General features: G+C 32.5%; 1 protein-coding gene across 1 annotated transcript in view; it reads right to left on the bottom strand.

Moving 5' to 3' along the window:
• The window catches only part of LOC129227316 (MBT domain-containing protein 1-like), a 41,699-nt gene extending 25,300 nt beyond the window's left edge, over window positions 1–16,399 (bottom strand). The window contains exons 1-6 of the mRNA XM_054861862.1: window positions 16,262–16,399; window positions 14,548–14,618; window positions 10,829–10,961; window positions 6,869–7,003; window positions 5,016–5,095; window positions 428–662 (exon numbers count right to left, since the gene is read on the bottom strand). Coding sequence (XP_054717837.1) covers window positions 428–662; window positions 5,016–5,095; window positions 6,869–7,003; window positions 10,829–10,961; window positions 14,548–14,618; window positions 16,262–16,271 — 664 coding nt within the window. The 5' untranslated portion in view covers window positions 16,272–16,399. The remainder of the gene's footprint in view (window positions 1–427; window positions 663–5,015; window positions 5,096–6,868; window positions 7,004–10,828; window positions 10,962–14,547; window positions 14,619–16,261) is intronic.
• Window positions 16,400–18,162: the final 1,763 nt, after the last annotated feature.

Raw genomic sequence — 18,162 nt, 5'->3', positions numbered from 1 at the left:
AGAACATTTACGGCAGAGTAGCGATTCCCAACACACTTGTCACAGAGCGTTTCCATTATTTTGATAACTACCCGTACATGGGACAGTATCCACTGAAGAGTAATTTTAAAACTTTTTTACTCAAGTCATGTAGACGCTTGTTGAATCATGTTCAAAGTCGTTTTGTCTCTATGTTTCCACCAATAAGAATTTTTTTTTTTTGTTCTTTGTAAATCATATTCATAATTTTTATTTCCTAACATAAATAATATTCCTTACAATTTTTCACTCAATCATAATGATAAAAAAAGAAGTTTCAATTATTTGCATCATTTTACCCTTTTAAAAAGAATGCTCTACTCTTATATCCCTTGACTTTACTTATCACTAGCAAACAGTTTCAAAGGGACCTAATGAAGCTTCCTATTAAAATCCACACAAGACTTACGTGGCTTGGCTTTCAAAGCATGTCCAATAACTTGAGACCAACCAACTGGATGAATCAAAGGAGAACGCTCATGGCACCAGAATCCGACATCATCGACTTCATGGTCGTACTTGATGTGCAACCTCCCACCGACAACTTCGGATACTGTCGCTGAACGCATCGCAGAGAGTGTATTCTTGTCCACAACTTCCAGTCTCATTCCCTTTTTAATGATGTTGTGTTCGTGTTCTTCAACCTGAAAGGACACATTTTGATATAACAGCTAAGTTTCATATTAAGGGGGTATTCTAAGTCTGGACAGAAGCTTGATTTTCAGGTGATTTTACGGGCGTAATAGAAAAAAAAAACAGTAGCTATTTTTTTTATCCATTTTTATCAGTTTTTTATTGATACTTTAAAAGTATAAAAATGCATAATAGTTGAAAAAAAAAATCAAAATTGTAGTTGCTGGAAGCTGGCAAAGTGGGGACCCCCCCCCCCCCCAAAAAAAAGGGAGGTCTCCTGGTTGACATGATTCCAATCCTCCAGGTGGTCTGAAACTTATAGTTAAGGTTACTTCTTATTAAACAAGGATGTAGAATTGTCTGGACATAGCTCATTTGAAAATAAATTTTTTTTCACAAAATGGCATCATTTTGAAAAAAAAAAAGTTCAGCTTTTGGCTCCTTTTTTAAACTTGGTATTTTTTAAAAAATAATAAAAATCACAAAATACAAAAACCCCTACGTTGAGACAATTTTGATAGTACTAAGAAAGTCTGTACCAAATTTCAAGTAAATCAGTGCATTAGAACTTTCAACCACATCGAAAAAACTTGTTTTGAGAAAAACGCGTTTAAAGTTTGCAGTCTCATTTCAGCAAAAGAGTTTAATTTAACGAAATTAACTGTAACTCCAAAAATAATTTGGGTTTCCATAAATCCTCTTAGAAACCTATTTTTAAAGGTCTAAACTTTGAGAATATGAAAGAAAAAAATTGATTTTTTCAAATTTCTAGACTAGAGACTAGAATACCCCCTTAAGAGTTCATGCATCTTCGCATATGCATGCGTGTAGCCAGAGGGGGACAGGATACAGTTGCCCCTCCCTACAAGAGAGCTTTGGATTCCCCACACTCCTCTCCAATGTCACCAAGGATAATTTTAAGGGGTCTAAGGACAATTAACTTTCAAAATTTTTGACTTTCTGGAAAAAATAAATGTTCTGCTTAATTTAGTTCTGAACAATTTGATATCTTATTTATTACCATATGCAAAAAAACTTTTCAAGTTATCGTAAAAATGCGTAAACTTTCCCCATAGAGATTTATGTTAACAGCAGCTGTTTAAGCCTCTTTTTCTCAGACGCCAGTTTCTCGTTTTGCGGGCGTGATATCTCAGAAAGTTTCTTACGTATTTCCGTAAAAATTTTCATGCATGTTTGTCTGATTTCCTTTTATGATCTGAACCTAAATTGTAACTAAAAATGAAAGTTAATGTTTAAAAAAAATATTTTCACCTAAACTTTTGGCAAATTTTGATATTAACTTAGAAATTTAAAAAAAATAATAATAAGAATTGAAAAAAAAAAAAATAACTAAATTTAGATTCAGATCATAAAAACAAACCAGCCAAACATGCATTAAAAGTTTATGGAAATATATAAGAAACTTTCTGAGATATCAAGCATGCAAAACAAGAAACCTAAGAAAAAGATGCTTTAACAGCTACTGTTAACATTTATCTCTATGGGGAAAGTTTTCGCATTTTTTCAATAGCTTGAAAAGTTTTTTACATGTCTTGTTTAAGGGGTCCTTAGACCCCTTAAATTAAATTTTTAGGATTTCAGTTTCAAAAAATTTTTGGAGGAGAGCGGCATAAATTCCTCTCCCCCTCATCTGACCAAAACCATTATCTTGTATCTTGCAACTAAAACCCACTTTCTTGCTGGTCTTATGCTTGCCCCTCCCTAACAGAAATCCTGGATTCACCCATGCACATATGCAACAGCATTTATGTCTTAGTTGCAATACAACCTTGTTTATATGGAATAACTGGTACTAAAGACTATCCAGATAAACAAAAACCAATTTAATCTGGGTAACATAGAAAACAAAGAAAAAAAAATTGAAAATTAAGCTGACTTTAATTTTTCAACAGCATATAACAATGCTTAGTAACAAAATTACATAGAATTGATCCTCGTACAGACTTCACAGATCATTTATAGTTCAGCTACAGTTAATGTTGAACTGACATTCTAAGTATCCCATGATGTCTTTTCCTAGTAAGGAAATGTTTGGAAGGTCAAAATAGCCTCCAGTGATCTCCCATTGAGGAGTCCCTATCTGCATGTAACGCTAAATCTCAAAATGTTAATATGTTTTCTACTGTAAAAATGCAAATGAAAGTTAAAAATACAAGAAAACTCGGGTATTATTAGTGAAAAAGGTAGAAATACTTCGAGATTTAACGTTACGCATGAGGTATTTTATAACCTAACACTATATACGTACAAGTACCTTATTACCCAGCATTAGCTGGCATGCTGCAAAATTCGGGGGTCTCCAGGTTTTCAGTAACACTTGCCTGGTCCTTTCCGGCATGCCGGAAAAATCGAGGTTAGGAAATAAAATTAATACTATAAAAAATATATGTTTAGCTTAAAAATAAATATAAGTTCTATACGTATCCTCTTAGTATTAATAAACAAATTAATTTTGTAAAATTATTTACTAACAATGTCATTTGTAATTTTACCCAGAAAAATATTATTTAATAACAAATAATTTAATAAAAATTAAATTGAAACTAAGTCATCAAACATTTAAGCTGTAAGTTATCGCCCCTAAACCAGTGCTAAAGAATTTACCGTAGCTATTCAATAAATAAAATTTAAACTTACCTCTCTAAAAGGCGCCTAAAATAATTTATTTAAAAACATCATGAACAAATTGCAGTAACGATGATTACTTCTGAATTGATTAGTTTATTGGCGTATAATTAAATCTATTAATATTGACCTACCATAAATAACAAGCATATATTATATGCAATGGATTTTTTTTTTGAAAGAAGGTTACTTTCAGGATTTATTAGTTTTTTTCCTTACAGTAGTTTGCTTTCTGATTGAAACAGAATGGGGAAATTTTCTTTCGTTTTGTAGCAAAATGAACCTCGAATTATCCGGCATGCCGGAAAATTTGAATTTCCCGGCATGCTGGTCAACCTTGCTTTTTTCTGGCATGACGGATAATGGGGGGTAATATGGTAAATGACAACACTAAGTTTCTAATGGTTAGTTCAGAATGGAAATACAGTTCTACACTAACTTAGTATTCTCAGCTTATGTTGTTTTAAGAAAATAGATAAAGAACAAATCTAACATCATTTTCTATAATTTTTCTCTTGAAGCTGTCTTATGAAAGTTAGCAATTGAATATGTTTTTCTCCCACTAGAGTTTTGAAACATGTAATTTTCGACAGTGACAAACAAAATTCAAAATAAGGGATTCAAAAATATTCAAGATTTTTGAAGGAGACATAAAAGAAGTGTGAGACATCTAAAAGAATATCATAACAATACAAAAGTATAAAGGTATTACTATAACATATAAACAACATTAGAAGACTTGCTGAAGAGCAGGGTTTGAAAATATCATGGTATTTTTGAAAATATCAAGAATATCCGATATTTTGATATACATCGGATATTTCGATATATATCCGATATTTTAAATATGCACAAACTAGTCTTCCAAATAGTAAATGTATCCTCAAATCACTCTTTATTTTCTTAAATTATAATTACAATATGTATACTTAAAATTAAGGCTTCTTTCATTACTTATATCTAATATTTCATTTTAAATTTCTATCAATTTTAATGTAATTACTTAGCATTAGCTGTTTTATTCATTTTTCTTTTGTTAGCTACTTTTAATGTTACATGATTCAGAAATAAAATATATACATTAGTCGGTGCACAAGATATTTTCTTTTTTCTGAGCAATGTTTAACATTTAACTAAGGCACTTTTAATATGAATTAAAATTGTAGCATTACATAATAATTTTATGAATATGAAATTTTGAAAAAATACAAATATAATAATTTTATGAATGTAAAATAGGAGTATTATATTACTTTATTATATTAATAATGTATTAATACATCAGAAACATATAGTACATAACTTTTTGGTTATTTTTAATACTAAATGAACAATTTTATTATGATTAATATACTTTTTATATTGAAAATACCGTAGTTGAAAAAATAAATATCTAAAATATCAAAATATCGTGATATTTTCAAAATAAGTATTGGATATATATCGTGATATACATCATGATATATATCGACCGATATGTATCGGCGAACCCTGCTGAAGAGTATTTTAAAATAAATGTTATGTAAGTTTTAACAGGGGTGCCCCCTCTCCAAGAGAAAGGGTCCACTCCTCTCAAATCAGGAGCCTCCCCCCTCCAAAAGAAAAGAAAAATACATCTTAAAACATCCCCCCTTAAAAATTTCAATGCTGCAGTCTGCGCCATGCACCCCCTCCCCCCATAGGTGGGCACCCCTTGTATTAATGCACGAAAAACATACCTGAAAAGCAAAATTAGGCAGTGAATGACCTCCAGGAATCCTGTCATAAAAATGCAAATCCAGATTTTTGTGTTCAATTTCTAAAATAAATGAACATTTGTAAACTTAGGAAGATATATATTTAATGTAATGAAACAAAAATAACACTTATAGCTGAAAAGTTAATGAATAATATTAGAAGCTTTTACTTTTGATATGAAATCCTGAATGTATATGCATTAGATGATGCTTTTGTTATTGTGCTGGTACTGTTGGTCCCGCTTAAGCAAATATTGTTGGTTTCAAGAAACTTTATTTGATTAAACGGTGTATTTGATTAAGGAGGAGTAATTTTCTTTACCTTCCTAAGTTGACAACATTTGTCTTAAAATGTTATAATAATAAATCAATAGCTGTATAAAGGGAATTATAAATGCTACTAATAAATAAATGTTTTTGAAATAGGTTTAATAAACAACAAAATAGTTAAGTAATTAGTATGTATATTATAAGTACGTATGAACATTATAAAGTAGTTATCATCATCTAAAACGTGCATATTTATTTGTGTTATTTAATTTAATTATCAACTGCACTATTTTTTTTGTAATGACAAAGACAAAAGAAATTTGACAGAATAGTAAAAACATTTTGATGGAAAATGAATGTTGTTTTTCTCGCCAGTGGTCAGCAATAAATATTACTTTATATTTTAACGTCAATAATCGTTCTTACTTAATTTCTTTTTAATTTATTAAAAACTTTTCTCAACAAAAATATTTGTGAAAGCTGATTACTATTACTCCATTAAGCGGGGATCTTTAACATTGAGCCTATGGGGAAATATTCGGTTCCAGGAGGTTTTATTTGTATAAGCAGGTATTCGTTTACCTGTTACACGATTAAGTGGGGCTGACAGTATGTATATTGAAAAAAAAAAATCATTCTTTGATAACATACCTAAATTAATCTAACAATACTTTTCTGACAGTTACTAACCAGAGGCTTTAAATACCTTCTAATAAAGCATCAAACAATATGAAATGAAATAGTTACAAATAAACAGGGTTTGTGATTTTTTTTTTAAATAATAAATAAATTTTAAAAAGTCGTATTTTTTTTATTTAAATCCGATTTTTTTGATTTAAATCAGATTTTTTTGATTCTTTTCAAAATGTTCAAAAATTTGTAGATATTAATTACTTTACATTTATAAACATAATATAGTTCATACAACAGATAAATGCATTCAACTTACTTTTAAAATTAAGAGAAGTTCTCTTACTATTCAGTAATATTTTAAGATTTATAAATACGTTGTAATGCTTAGATAAGATGTGATTTTGTTTTATGCTTTGCTTAAAGATAAGGTTTCCATTATCACATACGTTTTAAGTGTAAAAGAATATGTTTAACAATTACTTTTATGAACTATATTAGTCATAGTATAAGAAAAACTCCAAATTTTTATTTTGTTTTAAACTGTAATTTTGGAGCAAAAGCAATAGAGTGAAAATCTGTTACACACACAGAAAGAGGGATCTATGTAGTTTTGCCTGTGGAAGTTAAGATAGTATACTACAGTGTAGTTAAATTTAGAGCAATGCATTCTAAAAATGCAAAATTAATTTATAAAAGCAAAATCAACTGATTTTAATTAATGATTTTGTCAAAAAAAAATCACTTAATTCAAATCAATTGATTTAAATCAATGATTTTTTTGACAAAATCACTTGATTTAAATCGGGATTTTAATCACGATTTAAATCAGGCTGATTTAAATAAACGAACCCTGCAAGTAAATGAATAAATAAATAAATTACATTGCAGTAAATTCGATAAAATAACTTATAAAATATACGAAAAAGAATTACTTTTTGGAGGAACAAAGAATTGTTCATTATCATGAACCCAACCAAAAGGATGGATGTGAGGTTCGGTGCACAAGTTGATCCAACGGTCAGTTTCATTCGTATCAAATCCTTCGTAATGCACAAGACCATAATAACCTGGGGAAAAACAGGATGAAAAATTAAAGATGATTATCAGGATGAGAAAAAGTGAAGATAATTTAGCATTTCCACTCGTCCTGGAAGAAAAAAAAAATTAAACAAAATTCATATTAAATTTTCAAGAATAGAATTAAACGTCTAGGTGCCAAGACATGCAGTTTCCGACATGCATTTTATGCACTTTTTTTCATGACTTTTTGTACACAGCGTATTTTATAACCATCAGATATGAAATTTCTCCAACAGAAAAAAACAATGACACAGAAACTCACTCTTGCACAAAATCAAGTTTGCCATGAAATTCAAGATATTTATGCAAGGGGCCCACCAATCTTGCATAATATAGACAAACGTGTGAACGGCATTTGCAGAAAATTTTTGGCTCTGCAGAATTTTTTTTTAATTACTAACATTCATTTAAAATATAAATTTTAAAAAAAAACCTTTATTTCTGCTTTTTCTGAATCTTGTGCAAAATTAATCTAAAAAATAACGATTTCTCCTTGAAATCGTGATCATAGTACGCTAATTACTTAAAGACAAAGGAGTAAGTGGCTGCAAATGGAGATTGCTTCTACTATGACTGTATGGTGTTTTATTTTACACAGTCTGAATTGCATAAGAGGAAAATTCAAGCTATGTAAAATAAACAACTTTACAGACTACGGAACGGTCTCTGTTGGTGAATCCTGCCGTAAATTGAGTTTCATGGCGCTGGTGTTTAGATAGAGAGAAAAAAAGCACAGATAATTTGCAGCAGCGTATAATCCACACCCTATTAAAACTTTTTTAGCAGATAATATGCAGGAAAATATGGTTTTTATTTTTGCAGAAATGCTGAATTTTAAAAAAATAGTACATTTTGTTGATTTGTTTACAAAACCAAATACAGTGAAGCACTGTTTATACGTTTCTCGTTTATACGTTTTTATCAATTATACGTTTTTTACATTGGTCCCTGCAAAGTCTAAGGCACATTAACATATACCTATTATACGTTTTTTTTATTTGTACGCTTTTTTATACAGTCCCTTCAAAAACGTATAAACAGTGCTTCACTGCATCTTCATAAAATTTTCGAGTAAAAAGCAGGTAGCTCATGTTTTATCAGATGTACAAGAACTTTTTCAACATAAAATGAAAATAATAATAACGATGATGTGATTGATATTGGGCAAAAAATAACGATTAAAGCAGTTTTCTTCAGTTGGTGAAACGTAATCGTAAACTATATGTTATTGCAAAAGATATATATCACATATTAATATAAATTAAGGGTGATTTAGGCAAAATAATTATTTGCAGAGACTTTTCCAGTTAGGATTTATGTTTGCAGAAAGCTTTTCGTTTTATCTACGTCTGGGGCCCGCCTTGGTTCTCAGCAGCCCTGGTGGTGGTTTTACAACACTGAATACAAATAGTAATGGGACTTCTCAAACTTAAAAATTGAACTTCAGGACTTGTGAGCAATAGTGAGCGGAGTGCAGAAAACACCTTACATTAGAAGAAAAAAAAAGAAAAATCCAATTTCAAATGCTTACAGAACACATAGAATGAAAAATAACCATTTTTACATAAAAATAGTGCAAAATATTGTGAACATTATACGAGACATTGATGTTTCAAACAAAGTCGCATAAAACAGGGTTGCCAACCTTGCAGGAAGAATTTGAGGAGCATCAATGGTGATTTTGAGGAGCAACTTGAAATTTTGAGGAGCAGTTTGGTATTTTGTATAAAAATCAATAAAAATAACTAAAACCACTTATCTAAAATTGTTTTAGAGCTTTAACAATCATTTTAAGCACTAGTATAAAAATAATTATTTTTGAATTAATAAAACAGCTTTTAACACTATTTCAATCTTTATGTATAAGCATTTTTGATATCCTATATATACATGTTTGACATGAAAAAAAGCAAAATATAAGCTTGAAAACGTTTGGCTGGGAAATGCGGAGAAAAACAACTTCTTTGCGGAGTCGCAGAGTTTCGCCATTTTAGTGGAGCAACTCCGCAAAAGGCAGAGCAGTTGGCAACCCTGATAAAAGTTCTACAATTTCAATATTTTAAAAGGTGCAGAGAGCTAATAACCAGGGTTGGCAAGGTTTTGGACACTACGGTAAAACCACGGTAAAAACCCTGGTTTTTATCATCCTGTCCAAAACCCTTGTGTTCAAAACTGTCGGAAAATGTCCAAAACTACATTTTTAGAAAAATTGTATTCTGTAAAAAAACATCAAAAACAAAATAAAATGTATCAAAGTAATGTTTTATATTGAACATTTATTCAATGGAGAACATTCAACTTTTTAATGCAGCTGATTTTAATCTAGTCACATAGAAGTTGAATTCTTGATTTAAATTTCAATTTGTATGCATTAATTTAGTATTATTATTATTTATTTATTTATTTTTTGATAATAGTAAACAAATTTCCCTTATGTTTATGCATGTGTGCAAATTAAAGCAGGGTTGGCAAGGTTTTTACCATTCTGTTCAAAACCCTTGAGTCCGAAAGTGTCCAAAACTATTTTTTGAGAAACTATATTTTGTAGAAAACAATCAAAAACAGAACAAAATGTGTAAAAATTATTTTTTTGACTATTTAATATTTATTCTATGTGAACATTCAAGTATAATTATATATATATATATATGTAACTTATTTATGTAAGCGGATTTTAATCTAGTTACGTAGAAATTAAATTCTTCATTAAAAATTTCAGTTTGTATGCAGAAGTGCTCAAAATATAGTGCAATAATTGACTTCAATGCAATAAATTACAATTGTTTGTAGTTACAGAATGTACTATATTAAAAATATGAACTAAAAAAAGAATAGCACAAGTTTTATAATATAAGTGTTTAATCCTCGATTTCTTGTTCTGTAATCTATGATTTAAAAACTATTTTTGTTAAAACATGTAAAATTTATTTTCAAAAAACCATTTAAAAAATAAAGTTTTTGCACCTAATATTGCACATTTAATAACATTCCTTTGAGTTATAAATGGAACAGAAATTAGTTTTCTTGGTAGTGTTTTGAATTTCCTCTCATAACTCTACCAACTGTTACATATAAGGAAGTTTTTAGTAATAGTTATTGCCAATTTTTTAAATAAAATATTTTTAATGACAAATATTGTAGAAAAGTGTTATCAAATACTCATTAATTAAGCCTCAATAATGTCAGTATTTATGCATTACAAATCTTGCAGTAAATACAAATTGATTAGATTGCACCCCTTCAGCTCTAGCATCGTTTTGGACAATTTAAGACAGTTTCGGACACTTTTGGACAGTTTTGGATGGTAAAAACCACCTGTCCTGTCCTAAACCAGTTTTGGACAGTCCAAAACCGAACCCTGCTAATATCTAAAATTAAAAGCATAAAATAACTGATTAATGTGTGGGTAACTGAAGCTTATAAAGGTATCCTTATGTTTCAGGGCCGGATTTGAAAGTGTGGAGGCCCCTAATCAGGGTTCGAAAAGATCATCATATTTTCGAAAATATCCGATACTTTGATATATATCGGAATATTTTAATGCATATGTATATAGCTGATATTTTCGATCAGCGCTTCAATAGTAAATACATCCCCTGACCTGTGAAAGTTAGGATATTTTGTAAAAATTTTATAGTGGGGGCCCTTTTGTTGTGGAGGCCCCAGGGCAGTAGCCCCTCCTGCCCTCCCTTAAATCCGGTCCTGCTATGTTTCTGTTAGGTCACTTTAATTATTTCGCAAAATATGAAGCTACCACAATTTCAAAGCCTTAATGTAGTGTCAGTAATGCTATAATACACGAAATCACTTACCAGAAACTTTAACGATTGTCGCTAGCCAATAACGACAAGGTGTACCGGGACAGCACTTCGATGTGCAATCAGGGCTTCTAATTTCAATTAAAGCTCCAACAGTTATGTTATCCCAGCAGCTTGAAAGAGCAACCTAAAGATAAATTAAATAATTAGTACAGTAGATCATCCTTTTACGCGGGTTTATTTTATGCGGTTTCGATTATACGCAGTTTTAGATTTGACACCTTTATTTTATTTTACGCGGATGAGTTTCGATTTTACGCGGATGCGGCAATTCAATTGATAAGATTTTCCCCTCTTTCAAAATCCTAGAAATTGCAGATTACACGTAATCAACTGCATTTTGGCGTGCAAATAATCGAGCCTGGGCCAATGGAGACATTTTATGCGATGGGTTCCGGAGCTCTTTCCAGAAGTAAAGTTTTTAAACTCACGCAGTTCAGAGCTCACTGGAAGAAGAGCGTTTAGGAGTGACAAAGGCGGCCAAAGCCAACGAGGATACCGACTTCGGTGACACACAACCAAAAACGTTCACATTGAAATTTTTCAGCCATTCCCAAGACAATAGAAATGATTTTTCTGATTTGTTAGCGAAGGAAGATTCTATCATGGAAATTGTAATGCTGACATTACATATTACTTATTTTTGGCCTCCCGAGCAGTAAAAATATGTGTGTGTTGGCGCTTTTGGCGGGGTTTTGTTTTACTGCGGAGGAGGTGAATTGGCGAGGAACTTGCCTGGGTTCTGGGGGAAATGTTTGGGAAGAAGAAAGGACGAAGGAGAATTTTTTTAGTGGATGTATAAAGCACAGTGCAGTGCAGACGATTCGAATACAGCCCGTATGCCTTGTTGTCCTGATAAGAAGGAGGTAAGGCATTTTTATTAATGTATCAATAGAAAATGTGCTTTTCGTTGATATTTAAATATTTAGTGTCTTGTTGTGGGCTAAGTCATATTTGCAACAACATAGAGATATTAATTAATTCACAAAAATAAAAACTAAATAATTATGTAACGGCCCTGTTTTTTTTTTCCATTCTAACGAACCTGATAATATAACAAATGAACCTCCATATATAATATATTTCACCAATAGCACCGAAACCAACATCATCACAGAAATGACGCAAGTGATCATGGATGCGTTCATGCTCAGCAAAGAGTGACAGAGAAAAATTCTTAATGACTACCAAAAGACTATCATAGCCAGCTTCTCTTTATAAACAGGACACGAAATTAATTTATGTTTTCTTTATGCATGTTATGCATAAAAGTCGATATAAGTACACATTAAACTAATTATACAATTAGTCATCACTAGAATGAAGTACTTTGTTATCTACGGAACCAAACCCCTATTTTAACACTAGAATTAGGTCTCAATTTATGCGGCATTTCCGTGGAACATAAACCTTGTGTAAAACGAGGGTCTACTGTATACTTAGAAGTGCTTGTGACTAATAAAATGTTATTTGAGCAAGAGGAAAACCTTAAGAATATATATTTTTACCGTAAGTAGCATGCTAAAAATAACTCCGACATATTTAAGATAAATAATGAGTATACAAAGAATTTATTTGTACAGTAAACTCTTGATTATCAGCGAGTGAGTCAACAATCAGGAACATGTATTTTCGAAGTAAAAAGTAAATACCAATGATTTTTTCCCGCAAAAATTGTAAATTTAAACTTGTTTTTTTTTTTCTTTTACAGTAGACCTGGCATCAAATGTCTGCATATATCTCTTTCTCCCTCTCCCTTTGATCAGGCGCCCTGATTACAATAACTATAGCAGAGTTCGTACTCAGTTTCAGAAATAAAATGAAGGAGTTTTGGAGGAGTTTTGAAGGAGTAAAATGAGATTTTGAAGGAGTACCAATGGAGTATCATTAAATGATGTCACACTTTTTTTCAATATATTTGACCATCAGCACCCTTTATCACAAAGTGTCACACTTCACCCCAAACTTCTCATCTTGTTACGTCATATTTTTTACATACATATTGTTACAATAACTGTGTGATGTCACTTTTTGTCACCCTCTCTCTTCCCCCTGTCACAATTTCATGAGCCTCAAGGCATGACATCACTTGTGGATGACCCTTTTTACAATATCATAACTGCAATTAACTAAACAATTGCTTTTTTTTTATGCAATCACTTAATGTAGTACATTTACTTATGTAGTTTTAAATATTTAAATACTAATTAGACAACTTGACTTTTGCTGCTGAGAGTGTGGTGGAGGGAAAAACAATAACCATAAAACTTGAAAAATTAGCCAAGCACCATTTAAGCATGTTTTACTTCACTTATGAAATGTCTTAGTCATCTGATAATATTTTCACCTTCAACTTTTATGAATTAACTATGATCAATTTGTAAATCGAAAAAAATAAATACACAAAATTACTACATTGAAACTGCCTTAATGCCGAAGTTAGTTGTCAATCAAAGTATTTTAAGTTTCTGTTATAGAGGAATATTATCTAGTCTTGAACTAGAAAAGGAGTTTTGAAGAGTTAAAACCAAAATGAAGGAGTTTGAAGGGCCCTTCAAAAAAAATTTTTAAATGAAGGAATATTGGAGGAGTTTTGAAGGAGCGTACGAACCCTGTATAGTAGATACGCCACATCAGTATAATTGCTGCACCCCGAAAAGAGTAAGAGTCTGTCAAAAAAAGTTTAAATGTTCGAAATGTTGCATTGCCATCAACGCAGCACATAAAAATGATGAGCAACTCCTTGATATTGATGATATATCAGAGTAGAAAACACCCATTAAAAAGAAAAAAAAACACTACATATTTACTTGTGGCTCCGTCTCGCAGCTTTTAAAAATTTAAAGAAATAAAAACGAAATCTCGCATTTAAATTGATTTCCGAGTTTTCTCTAAAAATCGAGAATGCTTTGCCCATCTAGATTTTGCCATGTTTTTTTTCTGCAAATACACTCTTTGCAAGGAAAGAAAATGAAATTTTATAATCATGTTTCCAATTTATGAACAATAATCATATTCATATATTAAAAAAAATTAGTCTCCACGATTATTTTTGAAGTAGTCCTTTTTTGTGAATTTCTATTATCTGTCCCTTTTATTTTGTACTAAGCTCAATAAAATATGTACAGTGTACAGGTTTTTCATTCTTTGCTTCCTTACATTCCTTTTAAGGTTTTACATTGCCTTTCCGTTTAAATAGAGCTCCGTTCACTTCTAATCATCTATGCAAAAAATTGGCAAATAGGAAATTCGGCTTTTGCCGCACTTTTTGAACAGTCCGCTGTTTACTTTAATTAAAGCTTCTAATTGACGGGTATATAATTGCATCAAAATGTGCCAGTTTTTATCTTTTCTTTTGCTTGTATTTTATTGCTTAACAGTTTAACCATTTTTATGAGCATGATGGGATGTAAAATTTATATCCTGGCTAACTTCTCACATTCAAAATTTTATTGGGCCAACCGATATCTTGTTGATACTTTTCGCACTAAGTTAAACCATGAATTCACTTTACACAAAGATACTCAAAAAAGATTTTAGCACTTTAATCAAACTTTTGAAACAGGTTTTTCATGAAACAATTTTCAGGATAATTGAAAAAAGAACTATACTGTTTTTAAGTTCACAAATTTTGACTTGGAAATAATCACATGTAAAAATTTAGAAGAGACAGTTTAAAGAAAGAAAAAAAAATAGATTTGCCGGACACTTACATGCTGAAAACATGAAACGGGAGCAGCAATAAAATCAGGATTTTTCAAATAAAGCCTCCAATCAAATGAACCTAAAAGAGATTGAAATATTTGTAAATAAGCATCTTTTTTCAGTATAGTAAGCAATGTTTAGGAGAGAATAATAGTACTCTACTGTGTTGTTCAACCCCAGGCCTGGATCTATAAATATTGGGCCCCCTGCAATAAAATCTGTAGGGCTAATCCCCAGACTTGCAGTGTATACTTACAACATGAATAAGTCTTACTGCTAGTTTTTTTGAGCAATCACGATTGCTTATTGTTCTCACTTGACTGTTTTTTGATGTCCTTTGATTTTATTTTCCCACCAGCATCCTCTGCAGCATCACCGTTGACCGGCTTCTCACGATGCTGCTCCTCTAGCGATCCCCAGGTTGCGTCAATATCCTACACTTACACGCATACATACACAATTACACACACACACGGACACATACACACACGCATACATACAGATACCTACAGATACACACACACAACTACTCACACATTCATGCATACATACGGACAACTACACATAAACACACACACACAAAAACATAGTACACACAACTACCCACACACTCATGCCTGCACACAGACACATATGCCTACACACACATACATACCCCCCCCCACACACACATTCCATAAACACACACACACAAAAACATAGTACACACAACTACCCACACATTCATGCCTGCACACAGACACAAACACATATGCCTACACACACATACACATACCCCCCCACACACACACATTCATACACACAACTACCCACACGCTTATGCCAGCACACAGACACAAACGCACAAAAACACACACGCCTACATACACACACTCGTGATTGCGAAAAACATAATTTTAATTCAAGATGTCAAAATTCAAATTATTATTTTTTTTTTTTTTCAATTTCTTGGGGCCCTTAAGGACGTGCCCCTCCCCCACTGCAGTTCGACAGATCTGGGATTGTTCAACTCTCTAAACAGCATATATTCTTTAAAAAGGATCAAATCATAATACAAGGGAATAAAGCAATAGCTAAAATAAATTCTTAACCAGTACCCGAAAGGAAAATGGACTTCAATACTCTAAATTCAAAAAAGAAGACCAGCAACAGGCTCAGGGCACGGCCAAGCAGATTCTAGTCAATTATTACCAGTCCCCAGTGAAGATCAACGGACCTCTAACAGATACTTACTTCCTTGATCATTAAATAGATGTCGTCAAAAATAATCTTATGGCAAGACAGAAGAAAGAAGACTAATATTTGAAGCTGAATTATCATGTCGGAGGGTCCGAGTAAAAATAGTAGTAATCGCTATTCAAAAAAAAAAAAAAATCTCTATAAAGGTGCAAAACTGTACAGAATATTGTTGGAAGGTTGGGATATTTTTATCAAGTCTAAAAATTCATAGGAACCAAAAACTGATATCGTTACAGTAAGATTTATCGTTTTAATGTTGAAGTTCGAAGGTAGAGGTTTTATTGTAAAATAGTTAACAGTAAACAGAGCAAAGAAAGTTGAAATGAATACAGACTGAATTAACTGAATTCAATATGGTGATTTCAACCAAAGCGTGAAAATAACAATCATATAGGTGCAAAAAAGTAGTACAATGTTAAAATAACATTCTGATGCTAATTTAAAAAGAATCAAAACATCGAAATCGTGAATTTCCGAAGTTACCATCATTCATGCTTGTATCACTGGAATAGTGCACTAATGTCGCATATTATTGCACAGTACTTTCATATTACTTTTACGAACTAAACTTTTAATAAACATACGAATCAAAACGTCAACATAAAAAACACGTGCGTTTGGTTGTCGAACATTCGCCATTCACCGATGTTAAGAGCCATGACGCTATTTCCTGAGGTAATCTTTCTTAGACGCATGCGCCAAAAACATTTTGGCGGTTTCACAATCATATTGCTTTTTTTGGCGGGCTTTTTAAATGCGCCAAACTCCATCGCGCCCGCGGGCCGGTTCACCGTTTGTGCGCGACCTCGAACCACATACGCACCATCGTTTTTTTTTCTTTTGCGTTCTAAAACCTGAGCGCTTTTGTTTGTTTTTTTACGCCCTTGCACTTGTGCGACTTTCTTTTTTTTTAGCCGTCAACCTTGTGCGCCTTTGTTTTTTTTTGTTTTTTTAACTTTTGAACCTGCTGTGTGCTTTTGTTTTCTTTTTTTTTTTCTTTTGTACTCTTGAAACAAGACCGCCCCTTAACATGCATACGGTATGATTATGAACAAGGGGCGTGCTGGGGGTCCACCAAAAGGGCATCGACCTTAAATCCCGAAGGGCGCAGAGGTTATCGAGGGTGCACGAAAAAAAAAAAAGAAGGAAAAAAAAGAAAGAAACGAAGATGCAGAGGTTTTGGGGGGGGGGGGGGGGGGTACCGAAGGTCCATCAACTCGTTAACGAAAAAGGAAAAAATAAAACGAAAGCACGCCATTTCGAGAACGAAAAAAAAAGTCGCACAGGTTCAAGGGCGTAAAAAAACCAAAGGCGCACAGGTTCTACAGCGCAAAAAAAAAAAAAAAAAAAAAAAAAAAAAAAAACGAACGTGCACATGTGATGTGACGGCGCAAGGGCGCACAGGCCCGCGGGACGACGCCTCCTGACTACTTCCTTGAACAGATTGACTCCGAAAACTGAATCAGCACCTCCCTCTATTCTCAGGTTTACCTGCGTTTCAAAATGTTGTCTGAAGCATTTCTTGAGAGACATTGCAATCGTAAATAACAAGGAAAAACGCTTGATTGCTCCATTCCCTTTGGAACGATTGTATTTTCACCAAAATCGAATCAGAACTTTTGCCCTCTTATAGGTCTGCCTGTGAACCAATTTTTGTCTGAATACATGCATTGCTTCTCGAGATACAAATGTTGCACTGTAACAACAACGTGTGGTGACGAAAATGTTCTATCGATCCGTATTAGAGAAAACTAATCAGCAGAATTTCACATGGGGGTTCATACGTCCAGTGGCCAAGTCAGAAAAAAAAAATTGAGGAAGAAATGGCTAGTTTTTGTCGTTTTTCATGGTTAAAAAAGGAAAATATCCTGAATTTCGGGAAGGATTATTTCCCAAAATCCCCCCTCTGGAAAATACACTGCATAGGTTCATATGTGTACCAATCTCCAAAAATTTTGCAGTCTTGTGATGGACCGTAATTTTAAATGAAAAGTTTAGCTTGAAAGAAACTTTCAAAAACTAGAGTTTTAAGTATTTACCTATTAAATAATAATTTGTACAACATTGGAGACGTAGCAATGAATGTGGTTCTCAGGTCATCAATGGTAGACCTCTCTCCTCTCAACCCAAGGGCAATGCCGCCTCAAGTGCCACAACCCTCCCCCCCCAAAAAAAAGAATGAGAGCCTCCCAAAAAAGGAGAACAATAGTCCTAAAACACCCTCCTAAAAATTTCAATGGCGTAATCTGTGCTATGACCCCCCCCCCCGGTAGGACATACTTGAGCAGTGGCATACATAGCACCTCCGTGGCACGGGAGGGGGGGGGGGAGCGCAAAAGTGTGAGGTCTTATGCTCTAAAAAAAAACACCATGTTAAAACTATT

Source organism: Uloborus diversus, chromosome 1, assembly GCF_026930045.1.
Source record: "Uloborus diversus isolate 005 chromosome 1, Udiv.v.3.1, whole genome shotgun sequence".
Lineage (NCBI taxonomy): Eukaryota > Metazoa > Arthropoda > Arachnida > Araneae > Uloboridae > Uloborus > Uloborus diversus.
The sequence above is the reverse complement of the archived record's forward strand: the minus strand, read 5'-3'. Positions and strand labels throughout refer to the sequence as shown.